Here is a 21,819-nt window from a genome sequence, read left to right on the forward strand (position 1 = left end):
GCAGGCCATACTAAGATTCTGTTACTATATTGTTAAATTCCTTCCACCCCAATTTCTTAGGCACACATTTTTCTACAAAAAAAGCAAAAGTATTACCTTGCTTTTTTTTTTCACATAAATGTTACTTCATCCAAACCTCACAATATTTAGCACTCTAGTAACTAATGCTAGTTAGTGGACACATAACCTAAAAATCGGTAAAGACAGAATTTAGAGCATTATTAGTGCTATAAGAAGTATAAAGGCTAATAAAAAGTGTAATTTCATCAGTGACTGTAAATGCTCTTTGCAGCGTTTTCCCTGAAGTATACCCAAAGCACGTTTAGATATTCTCCAAACAATCCTCTGTAGATGAATCATTTCAGAAACACTGGTCCAATCAATTAAAATTAATAGAAACATGAAAAATAGATTTACTCCCAAAGCAACAGCCCATACATATCATTATACTAGACAGAACATAAATTTGGCATCAATTATAATTAAACAAATATTCAGTTTGCAATAGCCATTTATTCTGATTGTTGTACAGCAGAAAAAGCCAGTTTTATTCATTTTACTGTCTCTGTTCCCTAAGAAAAACAGATTGGCAAACAAGTTAGAATAAAAATGACAAATTTTTACAGGACTACCCCATAACAACTACTTTTAGATGCCTGGAACTTCAACTGACACACCTGCACAGTTTTCCTAAATAAAGGGTTCAAATACAAGTACATTAGAACGCTGAAAATAGTATTTAGTCTCTATCCTGACAGTGGAAAGACAAAGCATTAACTGAAAATAAGATACCCTCTTTACACAGTTGGATGTGCTGAATCTGTTCTCATAAGATAAAGCTTCACCCTAACATAAGGGAGATGTGATAAATATACTGAAATTTATGCAAAGTCTTAGACTCGTTCTTAAAAAGTTGAAAAAAAAAATTAGTAACAACACCAATAGGCAAATTACAAAAGAAAAATATAAATATCCAGTAAGTATGGAAAAGGATGGTCAGCCTCATTTTTAATTTTTAAAATTTCAAATTAAAACAACAGTGAGATACTTTTTTATAAAAATAAAAAGTCCTTTTTGTTGCATTATAATATTCCGTGGCAAGGGCTCAAGGAAATACATATTTTCACATGGTGCACTGGTGGGAATTAAAACTGACAAACTTTCTGGAAGACAGCCAGGCACTATGCAAGAAAATATATCCCCTGCTTCTCCTTTGACCCTGGATATTTCAATAAGCATTTAAAAGATTCACTTCCTGCCCCTTGACACACTCCAGTTATTATTCTCACCAATACCTACGCTGGTTTCACTTAACAGCATTTCTCAACCTAAGTCATGAATATACCTGTTAAAGGAAGTAGTTACTAGCTCCTGTGATAGAGTCCAGCTCGCACAGCGTAGCACACAAAAAGACCTTCCCGATCCAGTCCCCACCTGACCTCCAGGCTTCCCTCCCATTAGCACCGTTTCACAAAGCCCAGCATGACCAGTTCTTGGCACTCTGAGAATTCACGCTGTGGAAGTCTCTGTGCTTTTGCACTGTCCATCCATGTGCTGTTCTTGCCACGCCCACTCCTACGTGTGCGTCAGAATTTGCCCTGGCATCACCTCCTCTCCAAAACCGCCCCTCTCCCATTACCTCACCAACACTGAGTCACTTTTTTGCTGAGTACTCTCACTATATCTTGTACACATTTTCCTCCACAAATCAGAACTACTAACACTTGCATAGAGGTTACTGTGTACCAGGCTCTGACCGAGGAACTGTACATGTATTACTCATTTAGTACAAACCACTCTATGCGGTACATGCTCGTACACTCATTGTATTGATAAGGAAACAACAAACGCACAGGAAGATTAAGAAACTCATCCAAGGTCACAGAGCTAATAAGTAGCTGAACTGGGATCTGAAACCAGAATTTGGACTCAGAGTCCATGCTCTGAACCACTAAACCTCTGACTCTAACCACTGTCTCTACATTTTAATGGACCGCTGTCTCTCCCTACACAGAAATCCTGCGTCTAGTTTTCTGTTGATTCATCTGTTTTTCCCCCGAGGACTTAGTACAATATCTGACACACGGGAATTACTGTAAAAATATTCACTAAACTGAGCCACTACCTGGCTATAATTTTTAGGCAAGTCACTTAACCCTCTGGATTTCAATTTGGTCCTTTATATCCTATCTTTATATAAACCATAATTCTAAACTTTAAATTCCACCACAGAATGATATTTAAATTCCAGTATAAACACCATAAAATGGAATATTTCAGACAATGAAATGGATAAATTCCACTAAAACAGCCCAAGTTCTCAAAATACATTACCTTGCTATCAACTTTTAACAAGAATTTCCCAAGTCCAACAATTGGCCATGGCGCCAGCGCTTCCTGCCGGTCCTTCAGGAAGCGCTCCATGACCCGCCACCACACGGAGCAGCGCTTCTCCAGGAAGTCCACAACTCCGAAGTGAATGACCAGCTTTTTGAGTACCCAGACTATAAAGAGGGTAAGAAATACATGTATGAACAAAATGCAGATTACGAGGTTATCACAGAAAAAGGTCCCTTAGTTCCATGTGACCTTTTAAAAACAGTAGAGCTAGTATTTAAGTCAAGACCAATTTAAAAAAGGAGAGGAGGGAAGAAAGTTCAAGGTATTCCAGAATGATGGTATTGGGACAAGCAACTTTTCACACAATCCCCACTTGCTCCCACACATACCACCTTCTTTGTGGAGTCTGAATCCCTGAGGAGTCAGGGCTTATTTTACAACCTATTTTGATCATGAAGATTTCAGCGACTATGACGCAGGCCCCTCATACCATACCCTTCTGGGGTAAAGAATACTAACCCCTGACATGTTCTAATCTCCTTGGCTATTATAGTTGCTGTTGCCAAATTTTGTTCTTTTCCTGAGATTTTTTTCTTTAGTGACCAGAAAAGTAAAGGTATTCCACCCACATCATGATTTTATACCACTTCAGGTAACGTTTTCGTTTATGTTCCTATTTCTTTAAGTGATGTTGTGCTACACATCTGAATCTTTTACCAGGATTCAGAAGAGAAGCAGGCTGGTACAAGCAGGGCTGTTACAAATGGCCCGAGGCTGGGGACCATTCACAGGCCACAATATGAATGTGCCCTCTGCAGTTAGGCAATGCAGCGGCCCTTTGCGCAGGGGGTAAGCTTCCCGTAAAGGCCAACTAAGAAGGTGGTGGAACTAGAAGGCTTTATTTTTGTTTGACAAAAAATTAGATTCTATGTACACATATAGCACGTGTATCATATCAAAATGGAATCCTATGGCTTTTCATAAATCATTAAACTAGGTCTTTGTACCTGAATACCATGGTAATTTAAGGCCCACCTCTATTGTGTTGTCCTCTCTAAAGGTGTCTTTTAATCATGGTATTCAGGTACAAAGATCTAGCTTTAATGATTTATGAAAAGCCGTAGGATTCCATTTTGATACAAAACATATGACATGTACATATAACTTAATTTTCTGTCAAATAAAAACAAATCATTTTGCAGACATTATAGTTTTCAAAACCCACATTTCCACTGAATTAAAAATGCAATGTAAAATGCACTTCACTAAGAGCAGCTCTCAAAATTCAATCATAAACCCCTAAACCTAGATGCTAACATTCTCCTCTATGGAAAAAAGAAACATTAAAGAGGAATCAAGTAACAAATTTCCAAAATAATGCTTATTTAAATGCAGACATATGATAATTTAATTTAAAAAGAAAGTAAAATGATCCCAAGTATTAAAATTTAAAGGGAAACCATTTTAACAATAAGATGTTAATTAACGATCACCTGCAATGGGCACTGGCAGCAGCTGCACGATCCACAGGTTCAACCAGAGCTGGACGGCAATGATGGCCCAGACGAGGGTCACGAAGTAGAAATCGCTAGTTTTCTTCTTTCTGGGGAACGCTCCGATCTCAGGCCTTTGCCTGCGCAGCGTGGGCGAAGGGGAAGTGGGCGAAGATGAGGACAATGTTGGAGGGGGTTCGCCTCTGTCCATGGTTTCTGAAGAGAGAAAGATAAAAGAATTACCCACCATCTTAGTCCACATCAGTGAACAGTAATACAGAGTAACTGGCTAAGCTACTCTATTTTAAGCCTTCAAAATGGACTCTAACAGTATGATTACATTGGGTCAAAAAAAAAGATTTTGATGTATGTTTGCATATGCACTGAAAAATATGTGATGAATTAACAATACCAACAGTGTTTACAGCTAGGGAAGTTAATTAAAAAAATTTTTTGGGGAGGGGTACTTTATACTGTTTAAGCTTTTTATGATGTATCTTTATTAATATAGATACCATTTTAAAAAATAAAGAAAAATATAGCAAAATAGCTGAGAATTATAATTAATCCATGAAAATTATTCAAACCATATGAAGCAGCAAACATTAACGTATATAAACCCTACATTTAAAGTCCTCTTTAAATATAACTTGATATTAGATACACTTATATAGATATTTCTGACACAATGTGGCTTTTCATTGTCATTTCAACTAAAATGGAGCCAAACTCTCTTACAAAAAGAACCCAGGACTTTGAAACATGTGTTCCTCTTAGAATGAGACACAGAACAAGATTTCCGGAGGTTAAGGAATTTTTCAAATAAAGGAAATCATACTAAATTATTTCACATTATGCACTATTTTCTAATAATGCAACTACTATGTTTTAACATAAGGTTATATTATTTCTGTTTCCTAGTTTTACCAACACATACCGTATGTATCTGAAATCATACAACTCTTAAAGCAGTATTACTTAGTATATACCAGTGGTTGGCAAATTCATTAGTCAACAGAGCCAAATATCAACAGTATAACGATTGAAATTTCTTTTAAGAGCCAAATTTTTTAAACTTAAACTATATGGGTAGGTACATTGTTATTAACTTAATTAGGGTACTCCTAAGGCTTAGGAAGAGCCACACTCAAGGGGCCAAAGAGCCGCATGTGGCTCGCGAGCTGCAGTTTGCTGACCACGGGGTATATACCATGATAATGGAAAAGCGTAAGATCCTAAAACTTGTATTTTGCCTGCCATAAATAAAATTTAATGACAAAAGTATGTCATATTTCAGAAAGTCTAGCAAAAGAAAAGAAACAAGAATACCCATAGTCCCAGTGCCCTATCTGCCCCATGGTCTTCCCAGTGTTCCACTTACCCTTGTCTACATTCTCCCTTCAGCTGAATGTCAGCTCCAAGGGAGCTAACACCTTGTCTGTCTTGTTCTCCCTCCACTGAAATCCTAGCACATAGAATAGTACCAGACATATAGTAGGTATTCACTAAATATTTACTGAAAGAATGCCTTGCCTATTGTTTAAACATTTTCATAGGCAACTACACAGTAACCTTCTCAGTGCTCTATCATAATTTCCTTAGTGTTCCTTTTAACATTAAATGTTTAGTTGTGAGAAAATTTTTACCACTGATAGAACCAGCACCATCGTAAGCCAGCCCACCTCACAGAACTAACATTCTACCCTGAGGTTTGGGGCTAACACCAAAGCTAGTTATAATATGCTTCTGTTTGACTGTGCTCTCTGAGTATCTTTCTAATTTGGAAACTTCATGTTGGTGGATGTGGCAGACAGAATAATAAGTCCGTAATCAAAACACCATCTTCTCTTTGAAAACATGATTCAATGTGCAAGAAAAATAAGTTGTCTTACTATCCCAAATGCCTTTTTCTTAGCTGACCCCTTCATTCCAGGCTTTTCTAAAGTCAATTCTTCAAGAAAAGCTCACTAAGAATATCCCTAAACTCCCAAACCTCTGGCTCTAATGGGCCCTTGAAACAGGCAGGGTGGCCTCTCACATTCCTGACCTCCACGTGAGCATGGTGTGACTTTAAAGCTGATATAAACCTACCAGCTGGCTCTCTCGGGAGTACTGAACTCAGAACAACCACAGGGGTCTGTTTTAAGGGAAATGGCCAATATATTAAGAGCATGAGGCATGCAAAGCAAATGTTGAGAAGCAAGAAATGCCGGAGAAACGGCATTTGAAAATGACTTCAGGTTTTCTCACTGTGCAGAATATAGTCAAACGCTGCTACAGTTAAATATTTTACCCTTTGTTCTCCCTGCGTGATCTACAATAATAATCTGCTTCCGTTGATATTTACTGATGTGTTGCTGACAATTACCAGAAAGAGAAGTTGAGGTGCTTCACTGGGCTGAAAAGGGTTTAGCTAAATCAGAAAACAGGTCTAATTAAGCAAGTTTTGTTCTATATCCTTAAAAGGCTAAGTTGACTTGCGCATGCGTGATATATATAAAGCTCTCGCTAGCGCTAATCACATGCGTGTGTTTCCATCTGTCATTGTTGATCATGAATTTAGTTGACACTTCTATTATAGAGAAAGGGCAAACAGCAATATGAAAATATTTCTTCTATTAATTTCCTCTTAATGTGCACAAATTCATGCACCAGGCCACTAGTTCCTTCATAAGGTCAGTCACCTGCAGGCTGAGTAGAGGGCTGGTCTTCAGAGCTCGATTCATACCCTGTGATAGAGATGGCCAAGGTTGCCAGAGTAGAAGCAGCCATGGAGATAACCTGCCCTGGCAACTCTGCCCCTGTAAAACAAGATGCATTTTTAAAACTTTTTAAAGCAAATGAACAAAGTGAGAAATAACTTGCAAATTGAAACACAGTAGTCCTAAAAATTTTCACTAGCAATAAAAAAAATATTTTTAATACATATTTTTATTGATTTCAGAGAGGAAGGGGAGGGAGAAAGAGAGAGAAATAACCATGATGAGAGAGAATCATTCATCTACTGCCTTCTGCACGCCCCCCACTGGGCGCAACCCAGGCATGTGTCCTGACCAGGAATTGAACCGTGACTCCTGGTTCATAGGTCAACGCTCAATCACTGAGCCACACCAGCCAGGCAAAACAAAATGGTTATTAATGACCCACCTGACCAGTGGTTATTTGCCAAGGGAGAATACTTAATAATCAACAGGAAAGTCTGCTAAAAATGCAGATTCCTGGGCTCTATCTTTCTCATTGGGGAACTTCATGCTGATGATTGATACCTGTGGCAGGTAGTTTTTTAACTTCACAGGTAAATTTTAATGCTCATCTCTGTTGAAAAATACTGCCAAGTCTGAGAGCTTCCTGAACACAGGCTGTCTCACTCTCTTTTATATTACTAGCTCAGAGTACAATATGGCACAGTCCATACTTGATGCTCTCAATTATAACATTCCACAAATGAATACGCATACGTATGGGCATTATGTAAAACCATACACACACACACACATAGCAGATAATTCAGTAGTCAAAATCCACCACTTAAAAATCTAAAAGAATATCATCATTACTCTGTCTCATGTTATATATGCCCATATGCCCATGTTAAGTTCCTAACAGGTAGTATATCAAGATTAAATTTGCAATAGGCTAAAAAGGTTTACTGGCCAATGAGGTTTGTCTTTAATTGTCAGCCTTTAATCTGTTATGGCAGACAACACAGATTAGTTTACACAATACCAGATTCTAGCATGCTTTCCTGCACTGTAGAGACTAGGAAACTAAAGACTGTATTTCTTGGACTCCCTTGCAGCTAAGGTCCCATATGTGATGCAGTTTCTACCATGCAGGCACACTTGTGTAAGACTCTGAAGACCAAAGCAACTCACTTTAATTTGGAAGCCACATACATGTCAAACACAGTCACAGAGGCATACATGGCTTATCCACAGGAACTTAACAGAAGTTCCAGAGGTTCTGGTATCTGATCTTTGTGGCAGGCAGCAGCAGGATGGCACTTCTACTCAAACAGTCCTTGGTGTCAATGAGCATTTCTCCTGGTAGCGTTATTTCTGCCTGTGTTGCATCTATGGTAAGCTTAATCGTCTGGTCTTTCCAAAAATTCTATATGCAAATATTCTATATGCCAATCAGAACTTCTTTCTATTTAGACTAGCTAGCATAGATTCCATTGTCCACAATTAAGAACACTGACCACTCCTAGTTAACAAATCATACACCCACACTTATACAGGTAGGACCTTACTTTTAGGCCAATACTCAATGTGATTAACATAGAATTTGGCCAAGCGAATGAATTTCAGCTCCAAATGGACTACACATATCCAATAAATTTAACCTTTACAAGTACTAACTCTTTCTCCAACTTGCTGATGTCACTAAAACACACAGTAAATATTCAGTGAATCATAGCTAAATCAAAGAAAACTATGCAATATCATCCTAGTTAATAAGTTTTTAGAGTGCCTGAACTTCATAAAGGAATGAAAAGAAGAGCACACATGCTGGGGGGTGGGAGCAGCTGGGGAGAGGTCAATGGGGGGAAAAGGAGACTTACGTAATACTTTAAATAAAAAAGAATGTAAATAATAAAAAGAAATAAAAAAAGAGAAGAGCACACAAAAAAATCAACATAGAGTACCTGAAAACTATCGAGGTAAGATTAGGAAACTGATCTTATTCAAACAGGCATTCTGACGACTTCTGTCTTAGTGATATCCACCTGAACGGCAAAAACCCCAAGGGTATGGGCAGAAGGATGACAAACTAGACAGAAAAACTCCAGGACTGAGAATCTAGACAAAGTCATGGTATTGGCAAAAAGTCCCAGCTAAAAATAGACATATAGACAAAGGAACATAATCTTGGGGCCCAAGAACTATAAACAAGAAAGGAAAGAGCGTCCAAGGTTTCAAGTGTCCATCTACCCAGGGACAGGGCGAGCATTCAGAGGTCCAAATAACAGGGATCTACGCAAGTCCGAAGAAGCAGGCCACTGGCATTAGCAGCCTAGCTCCAGGGGACAGGAACTCATAATCCAACAAATCATAAAAGAATAACAGATCACATGTTCAAATATTATCTGTTAATAAGCAATGGGCAGAATAGCACTTTTTTAAATCAGGGGAAAATATACTTTGAAACCAATCTAAATGAGACTTTATTCTTGTGTTTCCATTACTAATGTGGAAAATACATTTCCTTCTCAATGGCTTCCAGTGTCATCTCATTGTACTTCTAGTCAGTAATAAGGATGCGGAGATGTACCAGTAGGAGTTTCTCTATGTCTATTTAACTGACAGTGTCAGAAATAGGGAGTGGAAGATAAGCAGTAAAAAAATCTAGTTTGTTCCTTTTCTTTTTCAAACTTGGGCTTAACTGGACCAAACGTTTTCACTCGTATTGCATGCTGTCCTAAAACAATTAAGGCAACCACCAAGTCTTCCTGCGAAGAGAGTTCTAGAATGTCATTTATAAACAATTACCAATGTTAGGAGGAACGGATCCAGCTTCACTTGCCATACTTCTCAAGCTGGGTGTCCAGGCTATTAAAGATACACCTGATGTGTTTGCCTGGCTTTTGAAGAAGTGCTTCTCATATTCAGAGTAAGTTTACATGAGTAAAATTACACGAGACATGTTTAAAGCGTCTACCAGGGCCTTGCCCAGACTGTCATTGCTAATAATGCCAGTGCTCCCCTTTTCTCACAGGCTAAGGGAACACATCCAAGTTTCCACCAAGTGAGACTTCGGGATCCAGGAGACAGAGCACTGGGTCCTGCCGCTGTGGCCAGCCAGCAGAGCCAACATAAAAGACTGAAGCAGCCGGCAATCACAACTGAGTTCAAGAGGATCAGCAGTCAGTACCTTTCCAGGATGACTGATGCTTGTGCAAAGAGCCTGGCGATGGGAAAGAACACTAGGCTTAGGGTCCAAGCCCTGGGTTTATCTCTTAGCTCCACCAGTCACCAGTTAATCCCTGGAATGAAGTGTCTTCGCCTGCAGAATGGAGATAACCATTCTTAAAAAAAGACACTACATTTAAAAGCATGGTACACACTTAACATTTTTTCTCTACATTATCTTGGGGGGTTGCAGGAAATACAAAGAGCTCTCGAGGTCTAAGAGAAAATACTGAGTAAGGCCCCTGGATTCAGAAGGAGCCTCTAAAACTAACTCAGCAATGATTCACAAGAAGAGTTTTCTGGAGGTAATGAATTCTGATGAAATCCAAAGGATTCATTCCGTGAATCCAGAGAACCACAGATCATAAAAGCGTCCACAGCAGCAAAAGGTTCAAAGCTTAGAAGACACGGAGAGAGATGCCTGTACAGGTGACTGGCACGAGTGGGACAGTGGAAATGACCGGGGGGGAATAAGTGCACGTACTGCCATGGCAGTACACTGGAGCAGTCCTGTACCTAACCACATCACAGTGACATCTACAGGAGGGGACGGACCATAATAAAAGGAAAAGGCTGCCCCAGTGCGGACTGGATGGTTTGAGTTCTGATGCCTAAAAGAAACAGGTTCTAGGGACAAGAGAGAAATTTAGAAAAAAAAAAATGTTTGAAAGATTTATTTTATGATAAGGACTGTCTAGACTAGTAGTCCATAAAAAAGTTCTAGATCCAGAATAACCTATTCCGAAGCAGACTGGAATGAGAGTTATTTGCTCTCTTAGTTTCTGTATAACTATCAGAAAGAAGCAAGGAACAAATGTCAGTCACTGTAATAACTGTGGGCTTTTCAGATTTACCTCTCCAGGCACAGCTGCCTCCACGTGGCTGGTCAACTAGGAAGTCCAGTCTGAGGACCTAAGCACTATCGCTCCCCCACCCTCAGCTGTCCCCTTACAACTCATTAGAAAATCATATCTTCAACAAACTGTTTTTGAATAAAAACCATTTACAGCCAAAAATAATCTTTAAAAGAACCTGGCGTATTTAACATTGTAGTAGAAGTTTTAACCAGAGAAATCAAACAAGAAAAGGAAACAAAAGGCATCCAAATTAGCATGGAAGAAATAAAACTATTTGCAGATGACATGCTCTTACATATACAAAACCCTAGTGAATCAGCACCAAAAAAACTATTAAAGCTAATAAATCAATTTAGCAGAGTTGCAGGATACACGATCAACCCAGGTAAATATTCATGACCTTGGATTTGGCAATTAGCGCAAGCAACAAAATTGGAAAATTCACAAACAGGTGGAAATTTAACAACACACTTGAATCAATGTGTCAAAGAGGAAATCAAATAGTATTTTTACTGAGGGGAAAATAGAAACACAACATATCAAAATGTATGGGATGCAAAAGGAATTCTAAGAGGGCAATTTATATCTATAAAAGCCAACATTGAGAAAACACAAAGATCTCAAATAACCTAACTACAGAATTAGATGCTTAATGGGTACAGGGTTTCCTTTGGGGGTGATGACGATATCTTGGAATCAGGCAGCAGTAATGGTTGCACACACTGTGACTGTACTAAATGTTACTTTAAAATGGTTAATTTTATGAATTATACCTCAATAAAAAATGCAAATAAGGGGGGGAGCATGAGGCGTAGTCTAATAACCTAAAATATTTTAAATAAATTTACTGTTCAGAAAACACCATAGGATTTTAAGTATATTTAAAGCTGTTTCATCATAGCATGTTTTTAAACAAAGCTACTCGCCCCAATATCTCTTAAGAGTAGTATTAATAGAATGCCTCATTTCTTACCAGAAGACTCTTTTCCATTCTGTTTTTCATAGAGGGTGCCCACAGACATCAGGAAAACAATAACCAGGAATACTGGAATTCTCCATGAGCCAGCCAGAGACGCTGCAAATTATTAAGAGTTAACATTTTTAGTTAAAAAAAAAAAACCAACACTTTAAAAGAACAATTTGGCATATATGCTAACAAAACTGTTTCACAGGGAAAATTACAAAAAGAAAAAAAAGGCCATCAGGCAGATGAAACCTAAATACAGGACTTCTCTAAGTCCAGTTCTGCTGTCAGAGGCCCTTGGCCCAAAGGACTGGGCATGTACCAGCTACCTTTAATAGGCTTGTATCACCTGAGGAACCAAGTCCTCATTGAAGCACATCCAGCTTTTAAGACTATTCCGAACGCAAACCCCCCAAGTAATCCCAGAATGACCTGCATCAGGCATCTGCATAAGGCATGGATCCTAAAGTCATGTGGCCCGACGTGGTTTCCTAACAATACTCCTAGATGTGAACTGTCTCAAGAAAGGGGGTAACGACCCAAAAGAGCACTGCAAAAAGCTTCAACATATCCTCCCCTAGTGCATAATGCAAAAATGCTAACAAGTGTCTACCCATTAGCCATGTGTAGTTCCCTGAGTTTGTCTAGAGCAGTGGTTCTCAGCCTTCCCGATGCCGCGACCCTTTAATACAGTTCCTCATGTTGTGGTGACCCCCAACCATAAAATTATTTTCGTTGCTACTTCATATCTGTCATTTTGCTACTGTTATGAATCGTAATGTAAATCTCTGATATGCAGGATGTATTTTCATTGTTACAAATTGAACATAATTAAAGCATAGTGATTAATCACAAAAACAATATGTAATTATATATGTTTTCCGATGGTCTTAGGCAACCCCTGTGAAAGGGTCGTTCGACCCCCAAAGGGGTCTCGACCCACAGGTTGAGAGCCGCTGGTCTAGAGCCTTATGGACCTACACCTGCCTGCCTCCCTCCTCTGCCTTCCACCAATTCAAAATGAGTCAAGTCATGTACTAGGCGGTCTTGCTGATAAACTCCTCCAGCATTCCTAGTCAGCAAAGTTAGAGAGTAACACTCCCCTCAATTCCGGACTCTAAGCAGGGACCTATTTTCTCAATCAACTTTTTTTTTTTTTCAACTTTTAACAATAAGTAGCTCTAAAAACTACTTTAAGTAGGCTGCCTACTGCTCTTGGTTACTAATTTTGTTTTTAAATTAGAACTAAATATTTCCATAGACTCAGACTTGGAAATAAGAGTCCTTGAAAACTCACTTTATAATAACCTAGTAGTTACTCAGCTAACAGTGCAGTCCCAAATAACAGAACTATTTTGTGCAGCTCTGACACTGATCTTTCTTCTGTTGAACAGAGATTTTTCCCTCTGAAGCTACTCACTGCTCTAACTCTCTCCAACATGTTTAAACCACTTTCACAGGACAGGCCTCCATGATATCCTTCTTACCTCCGCTTCTCCCCACCCCTGCAGCCCAAGTCCCCTCTCTTATCCAGAGTAAACATCTCTGGCTCCTTTCATTGTTTCTCACGTATGATTCTGAGCACCTCTTATCATACTTGACTGCTTATCTACATCCTTCTTCAGTGTGACACTCAGAAATAGCCATGATAGTCCAAGTGTGCTCTACTTTTTAAGATGTAGTTAGTTTTAAAGGGCCTTTTTGTAAATCAGCATTCACTATAATTAAAAGATAGACATTTTAATGCATAACATTTTCATTAAATATTAATAAAATATTAAAACAGAACATTTTCTAAAGATTACTTTAAAGAATTTTAAATGTAACACTACCAAAAAAATCACTTTGATTTGTGTGGTCTGCCATTGTTGACCTTAAGCTAAACTTTCTTAGAAAAAAGTGACCCACCTAAATGAAAAAGCAATATAATCCAGACAGGAATTGAAACTGCTCTCAAGTAGCGCTCAGTGCTTGCATTCCACTTGAATGAAACAGCCAACACATAGCCAACTACCAACGTCCAGATCTTAAATGAAATATAGACACAGTTGTAAAATATATACACATGAAAATACATACAATTGTACAAAATGTGCAAGCATCTGTATCGCATGAGAGCTGTGGTCACAGAACAGATGAGGTGAAGGCAGACGCTGCTAAAAGGAGCAGGTGCAGGCTTTCCTCCCCTGTTCAGGTAAGTCAAGTTTTGAAGTAAACAGGCATTTAAAATCCCATGTAGTGATGTTATTTAAATATTTTTAAACAAAAATACATGTAGTTTTAATTTAAGATATATTAAAGTTCAAAAACTATTATATGCATAAAGATCCTTAAGATAAAATATTTCATTTTTAAGCCATGGAAGTAAGAGTTTATGGAATTCTTACAGAATTCTTCAAGTTTTCTCTATAGATTAATGTATGTTTTAAAAAGAAATCAAGAAAAGGTTAAAATAATAAGTACTATGATTCCCATTTTACAGATTAAAGAAACTACGACTTCAGGGAAATGACTTGCCCAAGGTCACACAGCTAAAAAGTGACAAAGCAGGGATCAGAACCCAGAAATCTAGCTCCAGAGTCTGCTTTTCTTAACCAGGAGAAAGAAGAGTGGTGCTAAAAAAAATAATAAAGAGGAGAAGGACATGGAAACTACAACATTGGAGATATGGATGTAGTTCGGGGGAGGGAGCTTTTATCTTAGAAAAGGAAACGTCAAGATTTGATAGCTATCTTTAAATAGCTGGGGAAATTCATCTGGGGAAAGCATCAGACAATTTTCTGAAAATTTAGGTGGGATTAGGAAGTCACACATTTCAGCTCAATCTGAGGATAAGTCTTTCTAACACACTACAGCAATCTAAATTGGAATAAGGCTACCACCACTAAAGTGTTTGAGCAAGAGCTGACCATCAGTCAGGGATGACGAAGTAGGAACATCTGCCCCGCAGTGAGAAGCTGAACTAGAGGATCGCAAAAGGTACAAACTTTCAGATTTTAAGTCTAGGATACTTTAAAACCAATCTCCAAGAAGTTTTTGTCCCTTATCTATACTTAGGAATCAGTATCACTATTAGGGAGAGAAAAAAATAACAGACTACATACTTCAGATTTTTTAAGGGAAATTCATGGTCCAAAGTGAAGCATGTGTTTTCACCTAGTAAACCTGAAACCCAGAGATCATCTCATTCCAGTTTAAAATAATCACTGAAATAGACACCTCTGTTCCACTTCTAGGAATTTTGTTTACAGAAGCACTATACACTGTGCAGACAGATATAAAACTGCTGTGGCAGTTTAAAATATTAAAAAATTGATAACAAGCTAAATGTCATTTTATAGAGGACTATTTAAATAATGGTATCTCCAAAAATGGAACAATTATTCAGACTTTCAAAACATGAATATCTATATTCAATGATACATTATAAATTTGTGCAAGTGCAAATTTATGATGGTAAAATATACTCTCAAAACGCTAAAAATATGTTCTCTCTGGCTGGTTGGATTTCAGGGGTTAATTTGCTTCTTTATGCTTTTCTTCAAATATTGAATTTTCTCCTAAGAGGATTATTACTTTTATAACTGGTAAATGTTAGTCCTAACCGGTTTGGCTCAGTGGATAGAGCATCAGCCTGAGGACTGAAGGATCCCAGGTTCAATTCCGGTCAAGGGCATATACCTTGGTTGCGGGCACATCCGCAGTAGGAAGTGTGTAGGAGGCAGCTGATCGGTGTTTCTCTCTCATCGATGTTTCTGACTCTCTATCCCTCTCCCTTCCTCTCTGTAAAAAATCAATAAAATATATATTTTTTAAAAATGTTAAAAAACAGGCCAAACCAGTTTGGTTCAGTGGATAGAGCGTCGGCCTGCGGACTGAAAGGTCCCAGGTTCATTTCCGGTCAAGGGCATGTACCTTGGTTGCGGGCACATCCCTAGTAGGAGGTGTACAGGAGGCGGCTGGTCGATGTTTCTCTCTCATCGATGTTTATAACTCTCTATCCCTCTCTCTTTCTCTCTGTAAAAAATCAATAAAAAATATATTTTAAAAAAAAAAGAACAACAAAAGAAAAAAATTTTTTAAAAAAAGTTAAATAACAACAACAAAAAATGTTGGCCTTATTTTGGATTCTTTCCCTTCAATGTTTTGAAGTGTTTCCTCAGAAAAGAGTCACCGAATATTATTAGTGCAAAAAGTATGGCCATTTATAAAAACACTTTAGAGTTCCTATTAAACCATTCTTTTACAATGACCGATGTTTAAAAATGTTTATCAGGTTATCCTAATACAGATTCAGAGTTAATATAACCTGGTAGGAACACTTTCTAAAAGGCATCTAGAAAAAAAAAAAAAGTCTGCATACTATAGTGTTACAGAAAAACCAGACAAGAACCAAGCAACCACTTTATTCACCGCAGCGGGCTCAGGGAAATGAATCCAAATTCTAAGCAAAGCTACAAGCAGACTTCCCTTTTTCTGGAAGAGCCAGCACTTTGTGCACTTGCTGGCGGCGGCCTTGAAAACTACACAGTTCTATCCAATTAAAAAATGCACCTAGCATGGATTGGGTGTATCTAGTCTCTGGCCTCCAAGGTCAGACAGCTAAGTTTATCTCCCCCATTATTCAAGCAGACTAGAAAGCAAAGTTAATTTTTCAGAATTAGATAGAGGCCGTCCAAAGAATAGCAGAGAATTCCAAACAGTAGTTTTACAGAATAGGGGTTTGCCTTCACAATAGTACTATTTAAAAAAAGAAGTATTATCTGTAAGTGCTAACAAGGAAAGATGTCCACAATACAAGGATAAATTAAAGAGTTTTATACATATGTTATCCCATTTTTGCTTTAAAAAACAAAAATCCTAAACTTTATATATCCACATGGGCATAGAAATAAATTTAGAAGACTATTTGTCAGTAACAACAGTAACATTTGTAGTGGAAATGGTAGCAGAAAAGAGAGACAACAATTTACTTTTACCATAAAACTTCATGCTACTTAATTTTTTTTACATATAATAAGCATGTTTTACTTGAGTCAACTTTTTAAGTTGCTAAATATTTTTTAAAATAACTGAAACTGAAAATAAAGATTTGGACATTCAAATTCCATACATAATTTCTAATATGGATTCCTAAGTGTGCCTTTGGCAGAGTTTTTTTATTTCTCTGTCTCCCAGAGAGATAAGCTTAGCTTCGGAGCAAAAGTGTTCAACTATGAATTTTCTTCCCAGCATAAATCAATGAGCAAAGTGTATACACAAGAGGTCATTCCTTCCCAAGTGTATTTTCTTTAAAACAATGTGTCCTTTTCAAAATATACATTCAGTGTTTGTTTTGAATCACTACATAAGGCTCTGCGTAATGTGTGCTAGATACTAAACTAAGACTGCATAAAAACTGGCAGTGCACTACAAGTAAAGCAAACTAAAAAGTCACATTTGCCTTTCACTTGACTTTTTATCCACATGTACTTTTCTGATTAAAAAAATTGTAAATGCATAAGCCGTAAGTAGATTTTACCTTTTAAACTAAGTCACTGTTTTCTTTACTTTCATCTGGGCATTAACTAGAAAAGCAAGTTGGCTTGCTTCTGTTGCATGTTTCTGCGAAGCACTCTCCTAAGTCTTTTTTTTTCTTCTTCTTCTTCCTTTCCTAGGTCTTGAACAAGAGAGACTAAACCAACAGACTTCTTCCCAAGTTATAGAGCCACAGTCCTAAATCACAGCCCGAGCCCACTATTGCTTCAAGTACTTCATTCTCTTTTAAGACAGCTTAATGCTAACTTGAAAACTGTTCTCTTTGTGGTCTGGGAACTTAAAGAGTCAAGAATCTTATAAAATCGAAATCTTTCACTGAAAGAATCTAAGCACTGAAAATCTTACTGTTGCCAGACAAGCAGAAACGCACCAGTGGCTCAGAAGTGGAATGGAGTAGGCCTGGATGGCTAATGCACACTTCCTAAGAGCCTCACACCTGCAATGCTGCCAAACTCTTGGGAGCTGTAAAACTAAACATCAAGGAACCTTAGAAATCCTCCAAGTACCAGAGAAGAGCCCTGGTCTGTTCAAGGTCACGAAGCAAGTTACTGACAGAGCTCAGTTTAGAATTTACTCTTCTCATCTTTCAGCCACTATTCTTTCCACCTCATGCTTCTTTATGAAGTAAAACGAGAATAATGCGATTAGAGACCACCGAGAAAACAAACCTATTACTACTGCAAACACTGTAAACGGTCTTCAAATTTTCCAACAAGTCTGAATTAATGGAGAGAAGAAAAGCAAGACACTCCCAGCAAAGAAACATGGTGGAGCAGGGGAGGCCATTAGCTTTTCAGATTAATCTTGACAAACCCACACCATCACTAGGAGAGAGGCCAAGTACCTGAAGGACTGAGTCACATGTGAGCATGGTGCAACAAATGATTTTTTTAAAAGTGTTTAGAAAACACTAAGTCAGTGCAATATCCTAATATATTTGAAACTGTTAAAAAAGAACTACTCCTGCCATAAATGATTAGTCTTCACCTGTAAGCAGGATGAAGTGTTAGGAGACACAGGAAAACAGCTAAGAGCCTAGAAGTGAGGGGAAGAGGAACGGAACTAGAAAGATAAACTGGAAACAAAGGAAAATAAAGGCACTGAAGACACTGCAAAGGAACTGAATAGGAATTGAAAATAACTGAACAAGGATAAAAGCAAAGAACATAGAGATGGCTAAGATTTCTAGATGACTAGAATCCAGGGGTCTTTCGAGGAACACACGTGGTTAGTCCAATCCCTGATGTTCTTCCGTTTTTTTCTCTAATAACTAAAATCAAATCATACTAAAAAATTAAACTAAAAAACTAACACAATGTATTGGAGGAAAACTTTAAAAAATCCTCATGAAGGTCTTGATGACAAAGGGACTTCAATTGCTGACAGGTCTGTTGAATACCATTTACTAGCAGAAAGAATAGCCCAGCCAGTGTGGCTCAGTGTGAGCATCAACCTATGAACCAGAAGGTCATGGTTCAATTCTCGGGTCAGGGCACTGCCCAGGTTGTGGGCTTGATCCCAGGCAGAGGGCATGCAGGAGGCAACCAATCAATGATTCTCTCTCATCATTGATGTTTCTATCTCTCTCTCCCTCTCCCTTCCTCTCTGAAATCAATAAAAAATATATTTTTTTAAAAAGAACAAATTAATCTCTAGTCAGTCTTCTCACCTGTGAAATCCCCTCCTACTGCACAGGATTGTTGTGAGAATGAAATAACACACAGAAAAGCACCTAATCCAATGCCTGGGTCATGGCTCAAAAACTGCATCTGAACTGTGTGACTTGCCAACTCACCAAATGTAGATAAGCTTAAATGTAACCTTTCCCTCTGCCTTTCCCATCTATACCTACAGCAGGCTCAAATTTACAAGTTGTCCAAAAAGCATAAAGACTCTTTTTCTCTACCAGGCAGCCCTGCTTGGGATTACAAAATCAAACTGACTGTGAACTATGTGACAGTAAAATTACAGCATGGGACCCCTGCCCAGTCACATGATCTATTTGCAGGTCGTGTCAGGCCTTAATCAGCACTTTTGCCTGAGAGCTGAAAACTCCTTGTCTCTGCTTCCCAGGTACACCTCACCCCCAACAACCCCCCACCCCAGTGCTGAAACACAACTGCAAGCCCGTTTCTCTCAAACTCAGATCAACCTCCGGCTCTACTTTTAATTTAGTCCCTCTACCACTCCCTACTCACTTCTTTTTTTAAAAATATATTTTATTGATTTTCCAGAGAGGAAGGGAGAGGGAGAAGGATAGAGTTAGAAACATCGATGAGAGAGAAACATCGATTCAGCTGCCTCTTGCATGCCCCCCACTGGGGATGTGCCCGCAAGCCAGGCACATGCCCTTGACCGAATTCGAACCTGGGACCCTTCAGTCCTCAGGCCCATGCTCTATCCGCTGTGCCAAACCGGTTAGGGCCCTACTCACTTCTAATGATCTCATATTGTCTTTCATAATGGCGGGGGTCTTTTTACCCCCTCCTCTCCTCCCTTGCCCCTACTACTATAGCCAAACAGCTGAGTTCCAAGCCTTTTTGTATATCATTAATTGGCTTGACCTTCCTCCCTACTTCTCATCAACTTTGGCCCTTACTTCTCTTCTGCTTACCCACAAATGATACAAGGGCATTTAAGTAAAATACAAAGATGAGGGTTTATGTTCAGTAAAAGGATACTCAAAACTATATACTACACTGAGTTGAGAACACCTTTTTACAAGTATCTGATTCCTCATCTCTTTCTACTATCTGAGTGTGACTGAGAAATGCTTCATTTTCCACTAATCATGCCAATTTACCCATGTATTTAACTTCTTGCTCTATGAAAGCACACCACATGTTAATTAGGCCTTTCTTTTATAATTTCCTTCAGTACAGTGGATAAGATATTTGGCCTTGGCTACAGTAATTTACAGTAATTGTAACAGCATCAGTCAAAAACTGTTAGCAGAATCTATGCACGTGTCTGACTGTTGACAGGATTGAATTTCTTGAGGATATAGGAATCAGGCCAAAATAATCTTTATATTTCTTAACAGCATATAGTATTCTGCTTTCTATATAGGAGGCATTCAATGGACTTTTACTGAACTGTGAAACAAGAAGACAAAATACTGAACTGGGCTCCGTAAATGTGAACCGTGGATTTGTTCACAATATGAGTGACGTTGGGACAATCACATTCTCTGGACCTCAGAAACCTCTCCTGGAGAAGCAGGCACCCGGCAGGAAAGAGTAACTTAACTCTGGGATCATTCTGCCTGACAAACACAAGACCCCAGAGTTAGAGGGGGTTGTTGCACATCCCTCCCTCCTGCAACTGAAACAGTCCAGGCCTCTTAGAGGCCAGAGCTTCTGTCTAATCACTTAGCCGTTGCACACACAGGCAGCATCGCAAAATTAAGAACAAGGTGCTCCCCAATACTTTGCTGGCCCATAATTGGTGGGTAATGAACATATGTATACCTGTGAGTCTGTCATCTCCATTAGATTATGTACACATACGATTATATGCACCTTGAAGTCAGAGCCTTCATCTTACTGCTTTTAAACGCTTCACAAAGCCCAGCAGCCAACATAATCGACTTTTAACTTGACCTGAGAAGTGGTATTGATAGAGCAAGAGAAGACAGCAGTTCTGGGATCAATCATCACTCTATCAATAACTTCCAGCAAGTCAAAACCCTGCTGGACAGATAAGGAGAATTGTTTTGCAACTTGATGAACACTGACAAAAGTGAATACAAAATTTTTAATAGTACTCTTTATTGATAAATTGGTATTCTTATGCATTAAATATCCATTTGCTTTTTAACAGTCCCCAGTGAAATATGTGATTTAACTAGTCTACAATCTGATCTGAGTTGGGAATTGTGTCACTTGATTATCTTTGAAGTCCCTTCTAATTCTAAAGCTCCCCAATTTTCTAAGAATAAGCCCAGGGTGATCCAAGGATCAGGAATCTACCTCTCTTCCACCCAGTCGCTTAAGTACTCCAGCAGGAGGAGATGTGCTGCGGTGCAGCTGTGCCTGCACAATGTAAGTAGTTCCCAAGAAGTAGAGTGGGGTCAGGAAGAGGCCGAGGTGGCTCAGCACCCAGGGCCTGGCACAAAAGTATAGAGAAATCACCTGAACTGAGAGGCAGCCCCGGACTAGGAAGAAACCTTTGTTTTTAGGACTTGAGAAACTAGAGTCAACTAGTCCACAGCTTGTCCCTAACTAGCCCTCGCCAGGCCAGAAGTCACCTCTCCTATCATGACATGTTAAACGAGGGACTCTAAGGTCCCTCCCAGCTCTGACATCCAGAAAATTCCACCCGCCCCCAGCCCCATGACCAGGCGTAAATTCAAGTCCACCTGCTGATGCTCTGGAGCCCCCACCTGCAAAGCGGAACAGTGATCCCTAACTGGGGGCGCGTCCCCCTAAGTCGAGAATCTGCTGAGATGGGCGCGGGGGAGGGAAGACAGGGAGCCCGTTTTAAACCACACCCGCCCTCCCGTCGGAAGGAAGTGTGCCCCGTTCCGCAGATGCGTGGGAAGGAAGGCGGAGGCTGCCGCTGCCGCACAGGTGTGGAACTTTGGCCGCCCTTGCACCTTGAGGAGGAGTTGCAGAGTCGCACCCCAGGGCGCTGGGGCTGCAGAGAAGGGTGCCGGGTGCCCGCCGGGACCCCGGAGGGCCGGGGCCGAGGCTCACTCACCCACAGGCTGCTGA

At 39.2% G+C, this 21,819-nt stretch overlaps 1 protein-coding gene across 1 annotated transcript in view; it reads right to left on the reverse strand.

Annotated features, from left to right (window-relative positions):
* TMEM245 (transmembrane protein 245) overlaps positions 1-21,819 on the reverse strand; it is a 70,116-nt gene that overhangs the window by 43,502 nt on the left and 4,795 nt on the right. The window contains exons 2-7 of the mRNA XM_006771219.2: positions 21,806-21,815; positions 13,475-13,592; positions 11,576-11,677; positions 6,518-6,634; positions 3,834-4,049; positions 2,335-2,504 (exon numbers count right to left, since the gene is read on the reverse strand). Of these exons, the coding sequence (XP_006771282.1) occupies positions 2,335-2,504; positions 3,834-4,049; positions 6,518-6,634; positions 11,576-11,677; positions 13,475-13,592; positions 21,806-21,815 (733 nt within the window). The remainder of the gene's footprint in view (positions 1-2,334; positions 2,505-3,833; positions 4,050-6,517; positions 6,635-11,575; positions 11,678-13,474; positions 13,593-21,805; positions 21,816-21,819) is intronic.

Source organism: Myotis davidii, unplaced genomic scaffold (genome assembly GCF_000327345.1).
Source record: "Myotis davidii unplaced genomic scaffold, ASM32734v1 scaffold64, whole genome shotgun sequence".
Classification (NCBI taxonomy): domain Eukaryota; kingdom Metazoa; phylum Chordata; class Mammalia; order Chiroptera; family Vespertilionidae; genus Myotis; species Myotis davidii.